At 40.3% G+C, this 23,033-nt stretch overlaps 1 protein-coding gene across 3 annotated transcripts in view; it reads right to left on the reverse strand.

Moving 5' to 3' along the window:
- The window catches only part of SLC9A8 (solute carrier family 9 member A8), a 113,293-nt gene that overhangs the window by 77,938 nt on the left and 12,322 nt on the right, over positions 1-23,033 (reverse strand). For all 3 annotated transcript variants that reach the window (XM_033963310.1, XM_033963311.1, XM_033963312.1), the window contains 4 exons: positions 17,334-17,392; positions 14,630-14,713; positions 6,730-6,831; positions 3,183-3,217 (listed from right to left, as the gene is read on the reverse strand). In XM_033963310.1, coding sequence (XP_033819201.1) covers positions 3,183-3,217; positions 6,730-6,831; positions 14,630-14,713; positions 17,334-17,392 — 280 coding nt within the window. The remainder of the gene's footprint in view (positions 1-3,182; positions 3,218-6,729; positions 6,832-14,629; positions 14,714-17,333; positions 17,393-23,033) is intronic.

Below are 23,033 nucleotides of genomic sequence, written 5' to 3' on the forward strand. Positions count from 1 at the left end.
AGCATGAGGCTCTGGGAAGAAAACTGGTAGCACAATGGATTGACCGAGATGAAATTCCATGACCACTTTCAGGAGGAATTTAGGATGAGTGCAGAGAACCATATCATGATGGAAAACTGTGAATGGTGGGGCCGATACCAATATTTGGAGCTCACTCACTTGACGGGCAGAAGTGAGAGAAATCAAGGAGTGAGAAACCTGAGGTGAGTGGAAGCCACTGGTTCAAAGGGTGGTTTTATCAGAGTGGCTAGGACCATATTAAGATCCCAGACAACTGGAGGCGGCTTTAGTGCAGGTTTGGAATTGAAAAGTCCCTTCATAAACATGGAACAAGCGGATAAGAGGCCAGAGATTTATTGTTGACAGGAACATGGAAAGCACTAATAGAACTGAGGTGAACTCTAACCGAAGTAGTTTTTAGACCAGAATTGGAAAGATGGAGAATCCAATACTGATGATAGAGATGAAGATGGAGCATCTTGGTGGCGGAGAGTATACCATATATTGAAAACATGTCCACTTCTGTTGATAACATTGTTGAGCAGAAGGTTTTCTGTAAGCAGCTATAATGGCTTGTACTATGTCAGAGAGATTAGGATCTGCTGAAATCAGGCCAAGAGGTACCAAGCTGTGAGGTGTAACGATTTCAGACTGGAATGCAAAAGAGATCCTTGACTCTGAGTGAGCAAAGATGGAAAGATCTGCAAAGGAATTGAATCCCTAGCATTCAGATGAAGTAGGAGTACCAAGGTTGTCTGGGCCACCGAGGTGCTATAAGGATCATGGTGGCTGACTCTCATTTGAATTCGACTAACATCTTGAGAATGAGAGGGATTGGTGGAAATGCATAGGAACATGTCTGTCCAATACAGAAGAAAAGCATCTGCTTCCAGACGTTGAGGAGAATACTGCCTTGAACAGTATTGAGGCGATTTGTGATTGTGGGGAGAGGCAAACAGATCTATCTCAGGAGTTCCCCATAGTAAGAAAATGTTTCATAACACTTTGGAGTTGAGAGTCCACTCGTGCAGTTGAAGAATCTGCTGAGTCTTGTCAGTTAGAGTGTTCTGTGACCCCTGCACAAATATGGACTTGAGAAATATGTTTTGAGCAATCACCCAGGTCCAAATGTACTCAGCCTCTTAACAGAAAGGAAGAGAGCCCATTCCTCCTTGCTACTTGATTGTTTGAACCAGGAGGACCTGATTGGAAAGACTGCTCTGAAAGGTATTTAGAACATTTTGAATTGCTCTCAGCTCCAATAGGTTGATGTGTAATGTTTTCTAGTGAGCAGACCAGCAACCCTGTGTACGAAGACCGTCCAGGTGTGCTCCCCAAGCATATATGAAAGCATCCGTGGTGAGTATTTTCTGATGTGGAGGAATGTGAAATAGTAGACCTCTGGAAAGATTAGTCAGATCCATCCAACATTGAAGAGATTAACGAAGAGATTAACAAAGAGGTGAGGTGACTGTAATTTTTTGAAAGAAAGGATTGAGACCATTGAGATGCTAGGGTCCATCAAGCTGTTCTGAGATGGAGCCTAGCAAAGGGAGTAACATGGACTGTGGATGCCATATGTCCCAAGAGCCGCATCATCTGACTGGCTGAAATGGTTTGTAGAAGAGAAACCTGCTTGCAAAGCGGAAGCAAAGTGTCTCGTCTTTGTTAAGGTAGGAAAGCCCTTAGATGAACTGTGTCGAGAAAGGCCCCTATGAATTGCAGTCTTTGGGATAGTTGAAGTTGAGACTTTGAAAAGTTGACTTTGAAACCTAGTTGTTAAAAGAAATGGTATTGTCAATTGTGTTGTGGAAAGCACATCTTGAGGCGAGGCAGCTTTCATCAGCCAATCGTCTAGATATGGAAATACTTGAAACCCGTGAATGCGCAGGGTTGCTGCCATGAGCACTAGGCACTTGATGAATACTCTTGAAGAAGCAGCTAGGCCGAATGGCAGAACTTTGTACTGGAAGTGTTGGTGAGCTACGCGAAAGTGCAGAAACTTCCTGTGAGCAGGGTGTATGGAGATGTGTGTAGGCCTCAGAGGTCTAGAGAATATAGCATCCTTGTTTTACTGTACTGCTTGGGGTGGGTGTTAAAGGAAGATTTGCAAAGTTGGGACAAAATTGGAGGCAGTCTCATAACACTTAAATGCAGGAACTTTTAAGATGCGAAACAAATAATATTTTCCAACATTCCAAAATATTTTGTTTGTGGTTTTTGTTGACCGCACTGAACTGAGAGGTTGTTGCAGTATATAAGTGAATTGTTATGTTATGTAAAGTCTAAATCCTTTGCACTGCCACAGTAGTAAGGTTCTCAGTCTGGTAACAGCTAGAATAATCAGCTGCAGAATTATTTCTGGTGAAATGTCCTAGCACATAAAGAAAGTCCATAAGCTTCACAGACACTTTAGTTCTTTCTTCAAAGAGGTGTGCATGGCAACCACAAATCTTCTCTGTCTTTCTTTTTCTTCCTTCTCTCACAGCCAAACCCAAAAAAGTTCTTGCTCAGCTTGATGTTGATTCTCTTCAGTCCTATCCCAGATGACAACATGGGACAATCAGGATTCATCCAGCAGGTTATGGTCAGTCATCCATAAGAAGGGTGAATAGAATTCTAGATGGACCCTCTTCCTCAAGGCTGATATAGAATGTCCCACCAAGATGATAAGAAAGCAAGACAGATAACATTGCAATGCAGGAGAAGCTCGCTCCTTCACACTTTCTCAGGCTAGTCTGAGGTGGCTGTAAGCAAACAGTTTGTTTCCAAGTGGCAGGCCAAGATCCATGATGTCTTTGTTCAGTAAAAGACGGTTCACGGCCTAGGAAGAACTCAAGCCTCCAAAAGGTGATGCAGAGATATCCCTAGAATATGCACATGATTTGACAATGAAACCACTTCATGTGTTTTCTGTTCCCCAACCAATTTCTGCCCAAGCTTATCCACATAAGGGGGCAATAAGATGCCACAGTAATCAAACTATTTTTCATGCATTTACCAAGAAAAAATTCTTGATTATTCTCTTATAATGCTTTCACTTAAAATTCAAAAAAATTAAGCCTTGGTATGAGGGAGAAACATAATACCCTTACTTTCCCATATAGACTACATCATGGATATGACTTTGAGTTTAGGAAAAAGTTAGCCAAAGAATGGCATTTTGTAACTGTCTTACTTACCTGTCTGTCATTGTAAGCTTATAAATTACTTCAGCCTATAAAGAAAAAATATACCAGAGTTAAAAGGAAGCATGCATTTCAGTTCAGTCCTGTTATAGTCTTTTTTTCTTCCTAAAGATATGAGATCTCAATATAAAGCCTAACACACAAGCATAAAACAATGTAATTTAATGACTGCTAAACTACAAACTAGAGGCAAGAGGACAGCAGCCCAGGGTGTGAAGCTTCTCGAGGATGGAAAAACAAATGACTATACACATAATTGTGGGATGGGAAAGAACCAAAAGCCAGGAAGAGTACTGCTTTCCTCAATTATCTAGGTTGGTAAAGGAAGAGAAAGTTGAAAAGCACAGAGGGAAAAAGGAGCGAGGGTGGGATGGACTGATATGCCTTGTACAGGTCTTTTATGCGCATTGTTATTTTTTAACATACTAATTGCAATTGTGCTATATATTTACAGCAATATCAGAATGACCCATCATAAACTTCTTTCTTCATAATCTCCTATACAGTTGATTTGTTACATGCTCTCCTCTAGGGTTGTCCCAGTTTGTAAAATGAAGACATGAGAAAAGAGTAACACTAGGTACATGAGCTGGTAGGGCAAAACAACAAATCTTCCTTCTGACTCAGCTTGGAGAGATTTGGGGGAGTGTTACATGAGAAGGGGTGAGATCGGGCAGAAGGCACAATTTTACAAATTGGGTAGAAAACAGGGGGACTGGAAAATGGGACTGCGGGCCCTAGCCACTGTATGTTTCACCTTCCCATGGCCTTCTGAACTCCATCAAATATCTGAAAAATTATATCACTACACCCTCTCTCTCCAATCAAGTAACTTGGAAAACACTGTTTTGGAGGGTTTGAATTGGAGAATGACATGGTGGTAGTTACCTGTGGCTAGCCGCAGGTAACCCGCCGAAACGGTGGGGGGGGAAATGCTCACTGAGGGCATGGGGACAAGGTCATCCACCGCCCCGTGGAGCGGTGAATGGCCTTGTCCCCGCAATTAAGGGAGGGAAGGCACGCAGTCACCGATCGCACGCGGCCCACTCCCTCCCTACCTACCTACGGCCAAATCTATCTCCCTCCCTCACCTTCACGCCGCTTTAGTAAAGAAACTTATTGAAGCCGGCAAAGCCTGCTTGTCTGCCTGCAGTCGCGTGTGTGTGGGCAGAAACGTCTCCTCTGACGCAACTTCCATAGAGATTTAAAGGGCTTCGGGGCTGTTGCTGCGTGGCTTTGTAAAAGAGGCCGTAAGTTTGGTTGTTTTTGTTTTAAGGTTCTATTTGGTTTAGCTCTTAAATATATAACTGAGCTTTTCTCTTTTGCAACCAACAGACATAAAAGCAGCTCACACTTGAATTTTGTTTTTCCACCTGTTAAAGGATGTAAACTGAAAAACATCATCAACATCTGTTTTCATATCAGACAGCATCATGGGACCAAGATCTAGAACAATTGTTTCGGCTTACTGATATTTATGGGGAATTTAGGAGACATCTAAAATCACATCTGTTCTTGAAGAACTTAGGTCGCTGATCTGTAAAATTTTTATTATGCAACAACCAGATCTTTTTAGGTTTTAATGATTGGCTTTTAACTTCTTTCCTCTTATTCAATTTGTTGTATTTTTAACTACTGTAAACCGCATAGAACATTATGGCCTTGCGGTATATAAATTGTTATCATTATTACGCAGATTACATACTGTACCTAAAATAATCATAAAAAACAAAAATTCACAAATTTACATCAAACCACAACATAAAAATAACATACTGCCTGATTCCATGCTATCATATACTTCTAGTCGAAGTCCTTATATTGGCTCTATATTATTTGCCCATAAGCTTTACAAAATAAAAATCCCTTCAAACGTTTCTTAAATTTAGTTGTCAATCAAATCTGCATAGGACCTGCAATAGAGAAGGCACTTTTCCCAAGTTCATCAAAATGTATTTTTAACAGGCAAAAGCTGTGTGCCTTCTGATCTAACTGAGCAATTTGTTGTACATATTTTAAATAACTCCTAACTCCTCTCACCTTGGGTTCTGCATCCCCAACCCTATATGAGAACAGAACAGCAAACACAACCAAAAAGGAGTCAGAGGTCCAACTGTCTGCAGTAAAAAATAATCCAAAACAAACAAAACAGAAGACTGCAGACCTAGTACACGATGCAGGCAGACTTTATTTGTAACAAGTAAAACATTAATTAAAAACCTCTTTCTAGGCAAGGGACCCAACACGGTCTGTGTTTCGTACAATCTTCATCAGGGGTCCGATGAGAGTGACACGCTGTGGAAACTAAAACGCTGGTGACACGCTGTGGAACCTGCGACCTTAGTGTCACTCGGCAGTCATTTCAGCGTGACACTAAGGTCGCAGGTTCCACAGCGTGTCACCAGCGTTTTAGTTTCCACAGCGTGTCACTCTCATCGGACCCCTGATGAAGATTGTACGAAACACGGACCGTGTTGGGTCCCTTGCCTAGAAAGAGGTTTTTAATTAATGTTTTACTTGTTACAAATAAAGTCTGCCTGCATCGTGTACTAGGTCTGCAGTCTTCTGTTTTGTTTGTTCCCCAACCCTATATGTCATGTCTGTCTGTCCAGGTTAGATTGTAAGCTCTTCCGAGCAGGGACAGTCTATAAATATCATAATGTACAGCGTTGTGTAAGCCTTTCAGCGCTATATAAATGATAAGTAGTAATAGTCGTAGTAAATAGTGTTGAAAGATAATAATCCAAGTGCTGGATGCATTTGTGAATGGTGGCGTTTTATTTTTCTTACAGCAAGATTGAATGGATTATCTGATGTGAACTCTTTTATTCCAACACAGACTTGCGAGACTCCTGAGGCAGGCCCCCTCGGGCCAAAACATGTACATGTCGAGTCGGTGAATGTTTTATTTAAGAAATAAAGGGTATTCATGAGATACATTGAGTTAACCAGTCTTCTTTGGATTTTTCCACTCCTTTACGTTTATAACTGTACAATACACTCCTAAACTTGCAACCAATGTTTTAAGACTGGAGTAATCGACTGAAAACAAGGACATCCGGATACAAGCCTAGCTGTGGCATTTTGTATGATCTGCCGTGTCATCCCAGCAATGTTCTAGAGACGACCACCGATTACTTTGCCTCCCACAACCACCCTCTTTATATTCTGTCCCTTGAACATTCAATTCAAAACCCTCTGACCCACTCTCATACCTTCTAGCTTGCTTATTGGTCTTAAGAACAGCAGCTTCAAAAGCTTTCTTGACATCCAGAGAGGCAATGTTTACTGGACGTCCTTGATCCCACACTTTGGTCATCTCATTAAAGAACCCAATCAAACAGGTCCAGCATACTCCTCCATTGCTTGATGTTCTCTATTTATTTCAAAGGGGAGCATAACCAATATGCACTACTAACTTTAGACTAACAAAGTAGTTCCCCACCACCTTGGTGTAGTTGATTACATCTGCTCTGTTAAAATCCCTTGGAATCGCCCCCACTGTCAAGGACAAATTAAATAGAATTCCAGCTTGACTTACCTGACCTAGAAAATAAATTCCACCTCCAACGATAAAAGCAGATATGGCTGTGCCAAACACAGCAAATAAAGTGATAGAACCTATGTTCTGAAAGAAATTACCCTAAAAAGAAAAAAAAAAAAAAAAGGCATAAAGAAATGTAATACCTCTACATATAGAGATACAAGCATGCATATATTTGGCGACGATTACCTACACAAAACAAATAGATTATTTTCTTGTTATTGGTTGTGGAATTATTTCTTTGACCACTGTCCATTATTTATATTTTTAAGCATTTAGCACACACTTTTCCAGTAGGAGTTTGAGGCAAATTACATTCAGGTAAATTAGGTATTTCCCTGTCACCAGAGAGCTTACTAAGGAGTGCCAGTTTTCATCCGTTAATGCTAGCATGTACCAAGCCTAGTGCACTTTAAAACACCAATAGCACTAAAAGTTAGGCACTAAGGGCCCGATTCTATATATGGCACCTAAAAATTAGGCACCAACTTGTGTGGCGCTAAGCACGATGCTATAAAAGTAAGGCACACTTTATAGAATAAAATTTACCATCACCTCAGCGGCCTTAGGTGTCGCTAGGCATTCTGTCTCTTATGTGAAAGTCGACTCCACTTAAGTAAACGCCCTTCGGACCGGGTCGCAGCGTATGCTTAAATGGAGTGTGCACTTAATAGGAGTACCACTTGTTAGTCATGAAAAATCACAGTACGCTGCAGTCAAATACAATAAAACTTTTATTCAAAGAAAAACACACCAAATACAATGTAATACGGTACAGTTATAGAAACGGTACTGTTCGGTATAATGTAATAAACCTTTTTTTAAACCAACATTCTACTGAAATAATCAGTCAATGTTTTCAGTATGCAGATTGCACGATTGAGGCTGTGAATCTGACTACTGATGCTGTAAAACTGTCCATAGTCGTGACAGTTTTACAGCATCAGTGTAAAACGCAGCGTGTGTAGGGACTTCAGCGCATCTGAGAAGGAAACAATCTCTGCAGGTGGTTCATTAGTTGTGATGACAGCAGCAGTATCTCCGTCATCATTAGACTCATCCATGTCAGAACGTGATTTCATTTAACAGGAGTGAACATAATGTGAGAGAATGAAGGCTGGACCTATAACATCAGTGCGCATAAGCGAATTGTGTGCTTATCAGAATTACAATTATCCAGAGTTTACGTCCGTTGACTTTAATGTAAAAAAAACAAACAAAAAAAAAACCGGGACCATGGCGGTCAGGTGCAGATAACCAAAGTGTGCGCTTAACTGACATGCACTTAGGTGGAGTCAACTGTACAGCGCTGCGTATGTCTAGTAGCACTATAGAAATGATTAGTAGTAGTAGACACACCCTATTTATAACAAAAAAATGAAAACAGAGTAAACCAATGCTCACTATACTCTTCTAGGGTTTACTAAATTGAAGAAAGACTCAAAAACTGAAAGAAAAAGATCTTAGAACTCCATGCCAAAGATCATTGCAATCTCAAAGGCTTATATGTGGATGGGGGTTTCATTCATCGATCCAAAAAACCTTCAGAGTAATTAAATAGCGTATTTAAATTGCTATCTTTAAAAAAATAAATTTAAATCAATTTATTACTCAAATTTTTCAGTGCTAATGTGTCCCCAAATGAAATACTAATGTTTTTTCAAAAATATAATCAAATGTGACAAAATATTCAATCGTGAAGGTCTGAGAGTAAATATGTCACACAATTGAGGAATCATGTCGTCAGCTTCAAAAGAATAAGAACAAAAATAGCACATGCTTTATTTGAGCTAAGTGCTTTTTGATTTGCTTTTCTTGCATTTAAATATTTTGCCACATTTGATTATATTTTTGAAAAAACATTATTATTTCATTTGGAGACTCATTAGTATTGAAAAGTTTGAGTACCATATATACTCGAATATAAACTGGGATTTTGGGCCCAAAAATTGGGGTCCCGGTTTATATTCGGGCCAACGTCCCCTCCCAGAATTTTTTAGGCCGCTGCCAGGCTCTACCCCCCTCCTCCTCCCTGCCCTATTATACCTCTGCCGAACCCCGGTGGAGGTGCAGCGGGCAGGAGCAAGCTTTCCAAATTCCAGCCCTGCTGCTAACCAGCTGCACAGATCCAGTTTCTTCAGCTGAGTGGCTTCCTTACTGGCTCCTGCAAATTCTTTCTTTAATTTAGCACATCCTATTTATGCCAAGGTTTTCTTGGCCAAAATGCATGCATCCTAAATTAGTTTCCTAAGTCCGAAACACACCCATGATTTGCCCTTAGCCACACCTACTTTTTGATAGGCACCTTGAACTAAACACCTCCCTCAAAGTGGTAAGCATCTACAAAGTTAGGCACCTAACATCCAATTAAGTACAATTTACCAAAATTACAAGGTGCTAATTGTCAATTATCAGCACCAATGAAGTCCATTAAACAATTAATTTAGGCACCTATATCAGCTAGGCGCACTTATACAGACACCTAATTTTAGGCAGCTATATACAATTTGCCTGTAAGGGCCTGATTCTATATATGTTGCCTAAAAAAAAAAACTGGTGCCAACTAGTGCGGCACTAAGCATAATTCTTTTTTTTTTATTGAAATTTCAATTACTTCACAAGAATCCTCTTGTTCAAGAAAAACAGAAAGAAATTACATCACTAATGTTAATTAAAATATTAATTTACAAACAAAATATATTTAATCTTTCTCAGACCACAACTTGGAGGGGGAGAATTCCATAGAGTAGAGAGACTCAAAAAGGAAAAAACAAATTAATGAAATGGAAACAGGCTTAACAGCTATAACACCATATTATAACTACTGTTCTGAAGTTTCTGATATTCCCCCTTTCGCCAGAGTCTTTAGATCCAAAAAGCACATAAGCATTGCCTCTACCGAGTCAGACCATAGGTCCATCATGCCCAGCAGTCCGCTCCCACGGCGGCCCCCCAGGTCAATGACCTGTAGTGATCTATTACTAAAGAGCATTTTGTCTTGTATAGTAACCCTCTAATTGTACCCCTGGATTCCCTTACCCTTCAGGAACTCGTCCAATCCCTTTTTGAAACCCAAAACCGTACTCTGCTCAACTACCCCCTCTGGAAGCGCATTCCAGGTGTCCACCACCCTCTGGGTGAAGAAGAACTTCCTAGCATTTGTTCTGAACCTATCTCCCTTCAAGGATCATAATTGTTCTGGTACAAAGAAGACATATTTGACTCCCAGGTATTTTATAAAACACTTGCAAGGGTATGCCAAGAGAAAAGTTCCACCAAGAGCTAATGTCTCCTTTCTCATTGCAAGAAACAATTTCCTGCGCTCCTGCGTAGATCTGGTGACGTCTGGGAAAATCCAAACTTTTTTTTCCATGAAACCTAGCTTGTGAATTCCGAAAACATAGTTTCATGATAGTGTTCAGGTCCTGTTCAAAAACAAATGAAATCAATAGGGTGGCCCTCTCAGGATTTTCTGATAAAGTGGTTTCCAACAGCTCGGTGATATTTAAAGAAGTATCTTGCTGAGTCTGTGATTCAGGCGTGTCTCCAGTAACTTTTTTCAGTTGGCAAATAGTAAATTCGATTAATTGGCGGTATATGGTCCGAAGAAATTTTTAATATTTCAATCAAAAATCTTTTAAACATATCGAATGGTGACACACCAAAAGCTTTAGGAAAATTCAACACACAAATATACTAAGCACAATTTTATAAACGTTAGGTGCTCATTAGAGAATCACACTTAGCACTGTTCTAACATTTTGGTGCACCCTATTTAGGTTAGGGTTTTCTTGGCCTAAATGCTTGTGCCTAAGTTAGGCGCCTAACGGCTCCTAATTCAAAAGCCATGTCCACGATCCGCCCCTAACCACCCCCATTTTAACTATGTGCTTTGCACTAGGCATCTGTTGAAGAATAACGCCTACCAAATTAACTCCACTTAGTGCCAATGTGTTGAGTGATGATTATTGGTGCCGATTTAGCCTATTACGCCATTAAGTTAGGCGCGCTGATATAGGCAATTAACTTTAGGCAAAATTAATCTTGAAACTTGTGCAATTAGAAGCAAAATTTAAGAGCTTCAAGTAGAAATAACCTTGTACTATAACTAATATAATATGGAACCGATCTCCATTTGGCTGTAGCACCACAAGCCTTCACTGTTAGCCACTCTGATTTGTGTTGAAAAGTGGTATATCAAGTCTGGAGTAAACTAAACTTGCTCAGCACCAACCAGCCCAGGTAGGTGGTGAATCTGGGGGATTCAGCTTGGGTCTTTCATACACCAGAAAATAGTACTGTTGCTAAATTATCAAGTCAGGCCTGTCAATCCCGCATTCTCTTTCATTTTGACTTGGCAGTTTCCTCCTGCTCTTTTTATACATCCAGCTCAACCAGGGTCACGATACTTCATTTTCAAATCCCTACGATATATCCTTCCAAACACTCCTCCTTTGGTTGCTGTGGTTAACAGTCCTCAGCTGCCAGCTAAGCATCAAAGCTCCTTCTTGAAGCCTGCAATCATGGGCCCTGAATGCAGCCATAGGTTATCACCCTTAAGCAATGATCAGAACTTTGCAGCTTCCCCCTTGCCCCCATCCAAAAGCTGCCTCAGTCATTGAGGGGAGCGGAAGCTGAAATAGTAATATACTATACTGAATGTCATGGCACAGCCGCTGAGGTGGCCCTCGATTCTACAATCAAAGTAAAACATAGATCTTGAAGCAAAATATATTTAGGCATCAAATCCAAATTCCAACTAGTGTTTATGTGAAAACGTCTCAGGTGTTTCAGAGCTTGTGTTTTTCAGGGTCCCTTATTTTACAATCTACAAAGCCTAATGGAGTTTCCAAACTGAGGCAAAAAAAAAAAAAAGCTTTCAAACGCTGAAAGTAGAACATCACTAGATGAATGCTAAATATTATCATCAGCTGCCTTACAGCCTTTGAACTCCCAAAAGGCCTCGGAACAAGCCGTGGTTCATCCAATTCCAATGCAACGTTGAATGAGGTAATAAGAGCTTCCAAACAGGGTCGCAAAACCCACATTTGGGTTTGTGACCTGGATGGGTGCTCCACAGGACATCACTGTCCTGCGCGCCTTGGGGGGGGGGGTGGATTGATTTCTACAGCCATGCAAATTGGGGTTGCAGCCTACTGAAAAACTGGTGAATGTGGCTGAAGATTGCTCAGACTACACTTCTCCCTCCGTATTTGCGGTTTCAGCATTTGTGGTTTCGATTATTCACGGTTTTTAGCTTGCTGGCTCCTCCCCCCAAATTACATCAGCTTGCATAGAGAAATCGCTGATTCCAAGCGTTTACAGAGAAAATCGCTGATTCCCAGCACTTTGTTCACCGTGTTTTGCCTCTCCTTCAGGAATAGGCCGGGTCTCCCACCGTGTTATTCACAGTTTCACTATGTTCACGATGGTTTTTAATAGAAAACAGCAAAAAACATATGAAAAGTTATTCACGGTTTTTCTGTATTTGTGGTTCTGTTAATCCCCTATCACAGCATATACGGAGGGAGAAGTGTATAGCAACGTGGACATCTGGATGATTCTACTGGACTCTACAGACCTAGATTTTCACTTGTGAATGCTGGAAACTACAGACATATTTTCCCATAGCCAGGCCCAGCCTGTGTACCTTGCTACAGCTGCAGTCTTTGCAATGCCAGCAATGATGTTCTTGTTTTCATTCCCTGCTGGGAGTCTATCTCTTCAAGGCCCTGCTGGACTCTTATCACTGCTGTATGACTTCATATGCCAGACACCCTAAAAAGCCATAAACTATTTATAATGAGCAAGGAGCTCTGCTCATGTGGGTGTAACAAGATGAAAGATCTTGGTACCAAACCATGGACTCTCTGTCTCTGAACCAAGCTAGGGAACCAGACAGCTGGATTGTGGAAAGGCCATCTCGTTGCCAACTTTTCATCTTATAAGGACACCAACTCGAATATGCATAGAATTGTAAAACCTCTAATTAGTAGATGCAAGTCTCCGTGCTGAAAGATGAGAGTTCAGCAACAGTTCTCCGTTTCTGAAAGGCCCCCCTTTTACTGGGGGGGGGTGTGGAGGTGAGAGAGAGGCGTGGACGATAGGGAAGAGTTAGCTGTACATTATTTTTATGTACCAATAGGGAAGTACATAACTAGAATTCGGGGGATGGCCTTTTTTGGAACAAAGGAAGAATTTCTCTGTATAAAAAACACGTGCATTCTAAGAAAAGCCAGAGAAAGATTCACTTACTTATGCTACGGGGAACTGCTAGCCCCCTGCTAAGCATATGGGTGCAAATTCTTCTCTCCATTGCATATTCTGAACTGACAATATATATATTTTTCTGATATGCCTGTGCTGCTGTACAATTGTAAGTTCTTATACTACCAATAAACTAATATTGTCTGTTTTGGAAGATACAATGCCGTCTTGTAGTTATTCCAATGAGGTCAGCAAAGCAGCCTTTTTATCTCAATTTATTAAATTTGAACTAGCAAAATACTCTTTTTTTTTAAAAAAAAATATTTATTCATTTTATATTTTACATCGTGCACAGAAAGTGACAACATTTTAACTTAATATATCACTTGAAATTCCACAAATTTTCTCATCTTCCTGCAGTTTGACATATCAGCCGCATTTGATTCATTGATCAGGAGCTCCTTCTAAATACAGTAAACTTAATGAACTAGGTATTACTGGAACTGTTCTTAATTGGTTCAAAGAGTTCCTCATGAACAGAGAATACTGTGTTTGGAAAGATGACACCTTCCCCCGAAGTTGGAGAGCAGTATGTGGAGTACCTCAAGGGTTGCCACTTTCACCTGTGCTCTTCAACATATTTATGAGCTTCCTGGGAAACCTCAACTTCTCAGAAGGTGAATGTCTGCTATCCTATGCAGATGACATCTTCCTCTTGATCCCACGCAACACGGATGATAAGGATCTCACTAAAATAGTTTTCAAAAACAGAGAAAAATATCTACTCTTGGGCTCTAACCAATAAACTAAAGTTAGACACCACAAAAATCAAATTACTCTGGTTCCATTGTGAAACACAATCTGTCCCTACTGTTTCCCGTTGCCGGTGGGTATTTCTTAGCAGCGGGAGAGATTAGCATCTCTCCCGCTGCCAAGGGGGGCTATAATACACGCACTCAAGAAGAGTACTTTTACTACTCCCACAAAAAAAAAGACAATTTATGATTCTTCCTGTAACTTTATTTTTTTTTTTTTAATTAGCCACAGTCAAAGCACATGCCAGAAGATGCACTTTTAACAGTGCTGTCACTAAACCCCCGGGCCAGTCACTGATTTTTGTCGCTCCTTGAGAATGACTCGGAAATTTTTAAGAATCCACCAGAGTGCTCGTTTCAATAGTCAAGAGTTCATTTGCATGGCAGTGTCGGAAACTGCTAGAAAGCTCGCTAAAGACTGCGATAAGGCGTTTTGATAATCTGCCGCTAGAATGCATGCAGGCTAAACCGTCTGCAACCAGTTTAGTGACCGCATTAAAGTTTTGAGAATCTGGCCCAGAGAGGGAAATTAATTTAAGTACCCGATTAGATTTTTGGCTATTGTAGAAGTTTAGTTTTTGTTTTCTTGTAAACCGCTTCAAAGTCAGTCTGATGATTTAGCGGTATATAAACTCTATATTAAATTAAATATTGAGATTACAAGTCCATAACAAGCACTTAAATTCAAGTCCTGCCACAAATATAATGTGTACTGGGATGAGATATCAACATTTGTGAACATGTGTGATTTCAAGACAAGAAATTCACCACTGTATCACTAAGTATGTCTAAAAGCTTCTGTAATGAGTTCTTCTAAGGGAAACAGCAACCTCAGCTTAAAACCACTAGCCTGACCATATTTTGTCATGCCTTACCTTGTGCAATGAATAGCCAGACTCAAATATAATGGGAGGGAGCAAAAGAAGAAAAAACATATTTGGACGAAACATTTCTTCCTCCTGTAAAACCAAATAAAACAAAAATCAAAATGAATTTAATGTAAGAAATTCTATAACTAAGATCAGTAACACCTAAGCCTACAAAAACGAATCTAAAGAGATACAAGAACGATTATTATTGCATGTGATCAAACCTAGTGAAAAATACGCAAAACTTCAAACCTTTAGGTGGTTGACATTTGATTTATGAAATTCCTAAAGAGGCAGCAAGTGTAATATTTGGAACAACAACTCAAAGGGTGAGATGTGAAAAGGAGAGCAGAAGAAAAAGCTGGTGGTAGAAAAGAGAGTTTAGTTCGCTTTCTATGGGCACCCATCCAGCCGCATCCACCACATGGCGCCCATAGAAAGCGCACTTTTTCAGCTTCTTTGAAGCGCTCAATGAATGCATTAAAAACCCATACAAAATGCCATACAAAAAATGGTGGCCTCAAGAATTTTTTATGCTCCTTTTATTTCTTACGTCTGTTATTTTATTTTTTTTAATTTCTACCAGCTCACCAGCTGTATCAGGCGAGCAGACCACATTGGAACTCTAAACTGTAGTCTGTGTCTAACAGGTGGCCAGGCATACAGTTGAGGCTCTTCTAAATTCAGAAAAACCTGGGGAGGTGGGGGGAAATGGAGGGGAGAGGGATGTGACCCTTCCAAATGTGGCACCCCCGAGGTCACTAGGACTCCCAAGAGGGTCCCCCAAGCTCTGTCTGGACAGCAAAAGGGACAAGAAAGATTCACTAAATCAGATCCAACATGCCCAAACAAACTTTAGCACAGACTGCACAATCTTACCACTCTACCTATTTTTTAAATTCATCAGCCCCCATTAAAAGACATCAGCCTCTACTTGGGACCTGCTATCTATGTAGTGCTGAAGCTGGGAATGCACAATACTCTCTACTGTAGCACATCCCAAAAAATATTTGCCACAGGATTCATGCAATGAATCTGTGAATCCCATGATAAGTGCTCCTGCTATAAAACGGTACAAAAATGTGCTAATTTTACCACAGGTTAGTAAATCGGGGCTTTAGTTTATAGTACTCTGTTCAAATGTTAAACAACCTTTACATAACATCTCAGTCTAGTCAATTATCTCAAAATGTTCCCATTGCTCTTACCTGGAACTGGATGTTCAAATGACAGAGCAAACATGCTCAGGTATAAGGACAGATTATGCGTTTGGGGCTTAGGGAGGGGAACTATTTTTCTGAGTTGCTGGTTTGGGAAGGAACAATGCTATACTGGTATGTTGACTTTTGTTGTTTATGCTCTGGATTTAAAACAGTTTTTAAAAAATGCTTTCATCTTGGATAAATCACTGGTTTAGTACTGTGATAGTTAGAAACAGTGCATATTTGGTTTTAGAAATTGCATATGCAATTCCCTAAAATACAGACTATAACTTGTTCTTGAAAGGTATTTAGTCCTTTAACTATTCCAGTGACTCTATGAACCCTGCAGGACATCTTTAAGCAGGTGCAAAAGGTGCAACAACACTAGGCCATGCAGCAGGGGTTCTCCCATAGGCTTAAGATTATCCTACAGCGAGTGCTATCAATTCAAGGAGGAATCTGGGTCAAGTACATAAACCCCACAGTAGAGAATGACACGGGGACAAATTTGACCCCGTCTCGTCCCTGTGAGTTTTGTCACTGTCCCTGTCCCCTTCCTGTAAGCTCTGCCTTAACCACACAAGCCTCGAATACTTATGATTTTAAAGTGTTTGAGGCTTGTGCAGATGAGGACGGAGCTTTCAGGGATGGGACAGGAAAATGAGTTCCCGTAGAGACGGGGAAAAATTTGTCCCAGTGTTATTCTCTACTCTACAGCTCTTCCATACACCTAGTTCTCCCACAAAATGTGTCTGGTGAAGGGACAGAAGAAAATCTGGAGGTGGAGGAACTGGTTGTTAAGCACCTAGTCTATGTGGAATAGATGCATATGTTGTATCCCCAATAGCTTGCATTGAGTCATGTGCCGATGCCTTAGGAGACAGCTTCGTAACACAAGCATCATACTCAATTTTTTGCTCACTAATGCAGTAAACAAATTATATGCAAATAGGACCTGTATAAAATTTGAGCACTGTGCTAAGGGCAGATGGTTCTGTGAGCATGTCCGAGTAGAAAAATGTATGGACACATTTGCGCAGGTGTGGAAACGCTATTCTGTGAATAATGTCTTTGCAATGCTTAGATTTATGCAAATAGCACTGCAGCAGATGCAAAGATTTGTGCTAGTACAATTTGTTTCTGCTACATGTGTGCAAATGCAGGTGTCCTTAGTGTAGAACTATCACCGCCTGAGTTCTGTCTTTTTGTTACCCATGCTTCATGGACACCAAGAAAAAAAGATGGCGGATCCATATGCTTTGAGCATCCGTGAGAAGTGTGAGCATGTTCAGAGCAGGAAGGAAACAGCGGCGAGCAGTGGCACTGTAGTTATTTGGCTGGCGAGGCTCGGCATCCCTGTCAGCAAGGTAAAAGGGAATTCTGGAATTCTAGAGAGGGCCCGAGCCCAAAGTGGGAGGGGGGCTAAGCCCCAGCTGCCCCCCTCCCCATGGTTATGCCCCTAGTCCTCACAATCACGCAAATAAATTAAAACAAACAAAACCACGTACCTTCCAATTCGCTAGCTTTTGGGATTCGATGATTTTTATTACTGCTCCCATTAGGATTCCTATGGGTGGAAACAAAAAAACAAAACTTATTAACCATCCCTTCTTTAAAAATAATTGGGACAAGAAGAGCAACCATATTTTCAGTACAAGCACCCCAACTGTGGAATAATTTACCAATTTATCTACGTAGCGAACCATCACTGGTCAAATTTAAACGCGGTTTGAAAAGCATTCTTTATAAAGATGCATTCAATACATAGAGAAATAATTTTAATAAACACAGTACCTATTCTTTAAAGAATCAAATGAGTAGGACATCAACATGGAAACTATAAGTGCCTTTTCAATTTTAATTTTAATCTTAATCTTCTTTTTTCTCTTCATTCAAAAGATCATTAATAATAATTTGGATCTTTATTTATTCTTAATATTAAAACTATCTACTTTTAAACAAATTAATTATTCCTAACATTACCTCTTTCCATGAATCATTTTAAAATAACTGAAGCTCTTTCTATCAATTAATTTTCTTCATAATTTTTTTTCTTTTTTCTAAATTGGCCCTGCCCTTATGTACAAACCTTAAATGTTTTTTATATTTATTTTTTTTTTCCTTTTTATTCTTTTTTAATTAATTTTATAAATTGTATAAATTGTATTTCTCCCTTTTACCTACTTGTTTCAGTTTGTATTAATAGAATATAATGATTAGTCTGTATAATAGTCTTATTTGTATTTGTCATCCCTGGCTTTTACAATTATGTAATACGCATTGAAATATTGGATATTGCGTAAAATCAAAATTTAATAAACTTGAAACTTGAAGGAAAAGACTCTTCCGATAAACAGTATTTTCAGGTTTTATTAGACAGTCATTTGATTCCCCGATTCCATTATTTTTTGCCACATTAGTTAACATAAGAATATTTGTGTCTCAGTGCAAGACAGTTAACTTTTAAAAAGATTTATAAACACAGTCTCTAAGCTCAGCTGGGTGTTATAGGCCTATTCAATGCGATGAAGGTAGATATTAAAGGCTTTTGTATTCTTGTTCTATTTAGTTAAACAATAGAAAGCAGATGGTTTGTTCATGCATTTTTCCAAAAGTACACACATAATACACTAACCCCACCCAGGACTGCCTCCATTCAGCCTGGATAAATTTAACACATGTACCCAGAACATGCAAATGAGTTTACCTGCACATCATATGAACAATTTTTTTTAAAAAGCATAAATCGTTGTTTATAGAGTTTCTTGTCTCCCTACAATCAATGAATTATTGAATTGTTTCAGAAGTAATGAACCAATAATACAGTACTTAAGAACATAAGAAACGCCTTCACCGGATCAGATGTAGGTCCATCTAGTCCGGCGACCCGCACACGCGGAGGCCAAGCTAGGTGCTCCCTGATGGAGACCTTGATTACCCATATCCCTCAATGTGATTTGCAAGAAGGTGTGCATCCAACTTGCGCTTGAATCCCAGAATGGTAGTCTCCGTCACAACCTCCTCCAGGAGAGCATTCCAAGCGTCCACCACTCGCTGTGCGAAACAGAACTTCCTGACATTTGTCCTGGACCTGCCGCCCCTCAGTTTCAGTCCATGACCTCTTGTTCGTGTCACATTTGACAATGTGAATAATGATGTTTCTTGCTCTATTTTGTCGTATCCTTTATTATTTTAAAAGACTCTATTATATCCCCTCGCAGTCTCCTCTTTTCGAGGGTGAACAGTCCCAGTTTTCCGAGGCATTCTTTGTAGCTCAAATTTTCCATTCCTTTTACTAGTTTCATGGCTCACCTCTGCACCCTCTCCAGCAGGGTTATATCCTTCTTTAGGTATGGAGACCAGTGTTGGATACAGTATTCCAAGTGTGGTTTGATCATTGCTCTGTAAAGCGGCATAGGGTGCCCGCTGATCTACTCATAATCCCCTTCTTTATCATGCCCAACATCCTGTTTGCTTTCTTTGTCGCCACCACACATTGAGCCGACAGCTTCAGGGTCCTGTCTATCAGTACCCCCAGGTCCCTTTCTTGTTTGCTTTTGCCCAATGTTACATCTAACATTTTATATTCATGTTCCTTGTTTTTTCCTACCCAGGTGCATCACTTTGCATTTTTCTATGTTAAACTTCATCTGCCACTTTTCCGCCCATTTCTCCAGCTGGTTCAGATCCTTCTGGAGATCCTCGCTGTCCTTTTGTGACCCAACTGCCCGACATAGTTTTGTGTCATCTGCAAACTTGATTATATTACTTGTTGTTTCCTCTTCCAGGTCATTTATGAAGATATTGAATAAGATGGGCCCATGATCCGAGCCCTGGGGCACGCCGCTTGTCACCTTCTCCCAGTCCGAGAAATTCCCATTTATGCTTACCCTCTGAAATCTATTCTCTAGCCATTTGCCTATCCATCTGAGTACATCCCCTTCTATTCCGTGGCTTAGTAGTTTCTTCATAAGCCTTGCGTGCAGGACCTTGTCGAACGCTTTCTGGAAATCCAAGTAAATTATATCCACCAGGTCTCCGTTATCGATTTGTGTGTTCACCTTCTCAAAAAATTGAAGTAAATTCGTCAAACATGACTTCCCCTTCCTGAAGCCGTGTTGACTTGCTCTCATCAGGTCGTGATTTTCCAGGTGTTGCACTATGCTATCCTTGATTAGTGCTTCAACCATCTTCCCAGGAACCGATGTAAGACTCACAGGTCTATAATTGCCCGGTTCTCCTCTCGATCTTTTTTTGAAGATTGGGATGACATTCGCTATCTTCCAGTCGTCTGGTATTTGCCCGGTTCTAATTGACATGTTAGCTAGGGTTTGTAATAGTTCTCCAATTTCAACCTTAAGCTCCTTTAATACTCTTGGGTGAATTCCATCCGGTCCAGGGGATTTGTCACTTTTTAGTTTGTCAATCTGATAGTATATTTTGTCCAAATCCACATTCACTGTGATGAGGCTTTCCTCTATGTCTCCCTCGAATACCCTCCCTGTTTCTGGTATTGTTGTAGTGTCCTCATTGGTAAAGACAGAGGCAAAGAATGAGTTTAGCCTATCTGCAATCTGTTTGTCTTCTTTGATGCACCCTTTTCTTCCTTGGTCATCAAGAGGGCTTACTGCCTCTCTTGCTGGTTTTTTCCCTTTTATATATCTAAAAAAGGGCTTGAAGTTTTTGGTTTCTTGCGCTATCTTTTCCTCGTAGACCTTTTTGGCGTCTCTTACCGCCTTATGACACTTCTTCTGGTCGACCTTGTGACAGTTCCAGGCCTCCACTCTAATTTTTCTAATAATCCATCTTAGAATCTGAGAAATAATGACACTTTTCGGTATCCAGTCATTAAGAATATAAGATACAATAGATCTTTTAACTCCACATAGTCATATCAATCAGCAAAACTTTGGAAAACTTTACCGACTAATATTAACCAGCAATCTAATTTTAAGATTTTCAAAAGGGACCTAAGATATATCTATTTCAATAATTTATTAATAATTCTTAAATATTGTAATACTATTTAGTAGTTTGTATCTTCATAATTATTTATGCAAACTGCTGTGAACTTCATGGAGGTACTGGCAGGATTGTATTGTATGGTATTATCAGGGCTTGTAAGAAACTGCATAAGAATGTATATTCTGACCATATGTAAAAAAACATTTGCACGAGTCTAATGATGATATTAAGAAACATTTAGAGCCAGATTCTACAAATTGTGCTCAAACATCTGCACCAAAAAAGATCATTGCTTTGTATGATTCCATAAAGAGTGCATGCCTTTTATAGAATCACACTTAATGCAGATCTTTTCTGTGACCCAACTTTGGGTGGCAGACTTATGCCTACTGAAACCGAGTGTAAACACTGGGGTCCAACCTGACACAGAGACCCAGTATTCTGTAACAATCCATGTAATTTTTTTTGGAACATGCCTGCCCATGCCCTCCCATGGTCAAGCCCCTTCTGAAGTTGTGTGTAATAGATTTGGGCGCCATGCATTACAGAATAGCGCATAGCCAGATATCTGCACAAATCCTAATTAGTGCTAACATAAATTGGTTGCTAGTGGTTAATTGTTAATTCTTTTAACAGCTTGTAAGTTAATTAAATTGTGCATGCATCTTGGGATCATGTTCAAATTTAGGCATCCAAATCTGGGCACCATATCTAGAATCCGGGGATTAGTAAGTGGGAATTGCATGTTATGCACTCCTTACACAGCGGGTAGGAACTTGAGATCTTTAAATAAGCAACTACTTATAAAACATCAGAACATAAGAATAGCCTTACTGGGTCAGACCAATGGTCCATCAAGCCCAGTAGCCCGTTCTCACGGTGGCCAATCCAGGTCTCTAGTATAATCCTATTGTACAAATATATTGTACACGAGCATGTCAGAGATGCAACTTTTACGGTAAACGGTCCTAAATGTTGGAACTCATTACCATTGACATTAAAAACTATAACTTCAGTGGATAGGCTAGATTCTGTAATTGGCACCTAAAGTTAGGCGCCTTTTGCATGTCAATTGCACTTAAATTACATTATACTTACTTACCTACATTATAGGTGCATAAGTCCTTTAGAGAATCATGCCTAGCAGCGTCTAAGTCTTTCTCCACCCTTATACATGCCTACTTTGGTGTTAGGCGCTGCTAGGCACCATGCAATAGGCGCTTATCTTTTGCAGAATCAAGCCTAAGAAAGTTAGGCGCTTATCTCCCAATTAAATTTTAGGTTTTCAATTATGGGTGTCGGGGGCATTACGTGGCAGTGGGAGGGAGTGGGCATCTCTCCTGCTGCTGGGGGGAGGGGATATCAGGGGGGCATTGCTTGGTGGAAGGAGGGAGTGGGCATCTCTCCTGCTGCCAAGGGGTTGTCAAATGGGGGGTTGCTCGACAGCGGCAGAAGGAAAGAGGGGGCAGTCTCCTGCTGCCGGGTGGGGGGATGTCAGGGGATGTTGCTTGGTGGCGAGAGGGAGTGGGCATCTTTCCCGCTGCCAAGGGGGTTGCTTGACTTCGGCACCAGGAAGGAATGGGTATGCCTCCTACCAATCTTCGATTTGGGTGGGGGAGGGGGTTTGTGTGTTTATTCCACGATGTGCCAGTCATCACCAGTGATGAACACATGCAAATTTAGCAAACCTTCGCTACTCTCTGCCAACTTCATTTGCATGTGCATTTTTTTAAGAATGACTCGCCTTTTTGAAATTGCTACAATAATGGCTGCGAGAGAAGCCCATCGGTTTTTACTGCAGTTTTGAGATTCTAGCACTTATTTCGCTCTGAAATAAAAATATATGAAAATCTATGGGACTAACAATTGGTTTTCTAGTCTTGAAAATCTAATGAAAACATCTAAAGCAATTTAGGACAATCTCTTCTAATCTTACTGTTATTCTTCCTTTACCACTGTACTTGTCCTCCTGCTTTGCTCTAGCCTCAGGGGCCCCAGAGTTATTATAAGGGGGGGGGGGGAGAGAGAGCATCTATCAATCCAGGTGAAATTTCTTAGAATTTCTCCAAGACAAAAAAAAGGGAACAGGGAATAAGGATTAATTGGATATCGTATCTGGCCTTATAGGACTTGCAGTGAACACACCCTAATCTAATAAGAGCAAAAACACTATTTATTAGCTATTTAATTTATATGTTACCTTTCACAGACTTTTTGATACGCAGGAATTATGGCCCCAGAAA

Source organism: Geotrypetes seraphini, chromosome 11, assembly GCF_902459505.1.
Source record: "Geotrypetes seraphini chromosome 11, aGeoSer1.1, whole genome shotgun sequence".
Classification (NCBI taxonomy): Eukaryota; Metazoa; Chordata; class Amphibia; order Gymnophiona; family Dermophiidae; genus Geotrypetes; species Geotrypetes seraphini.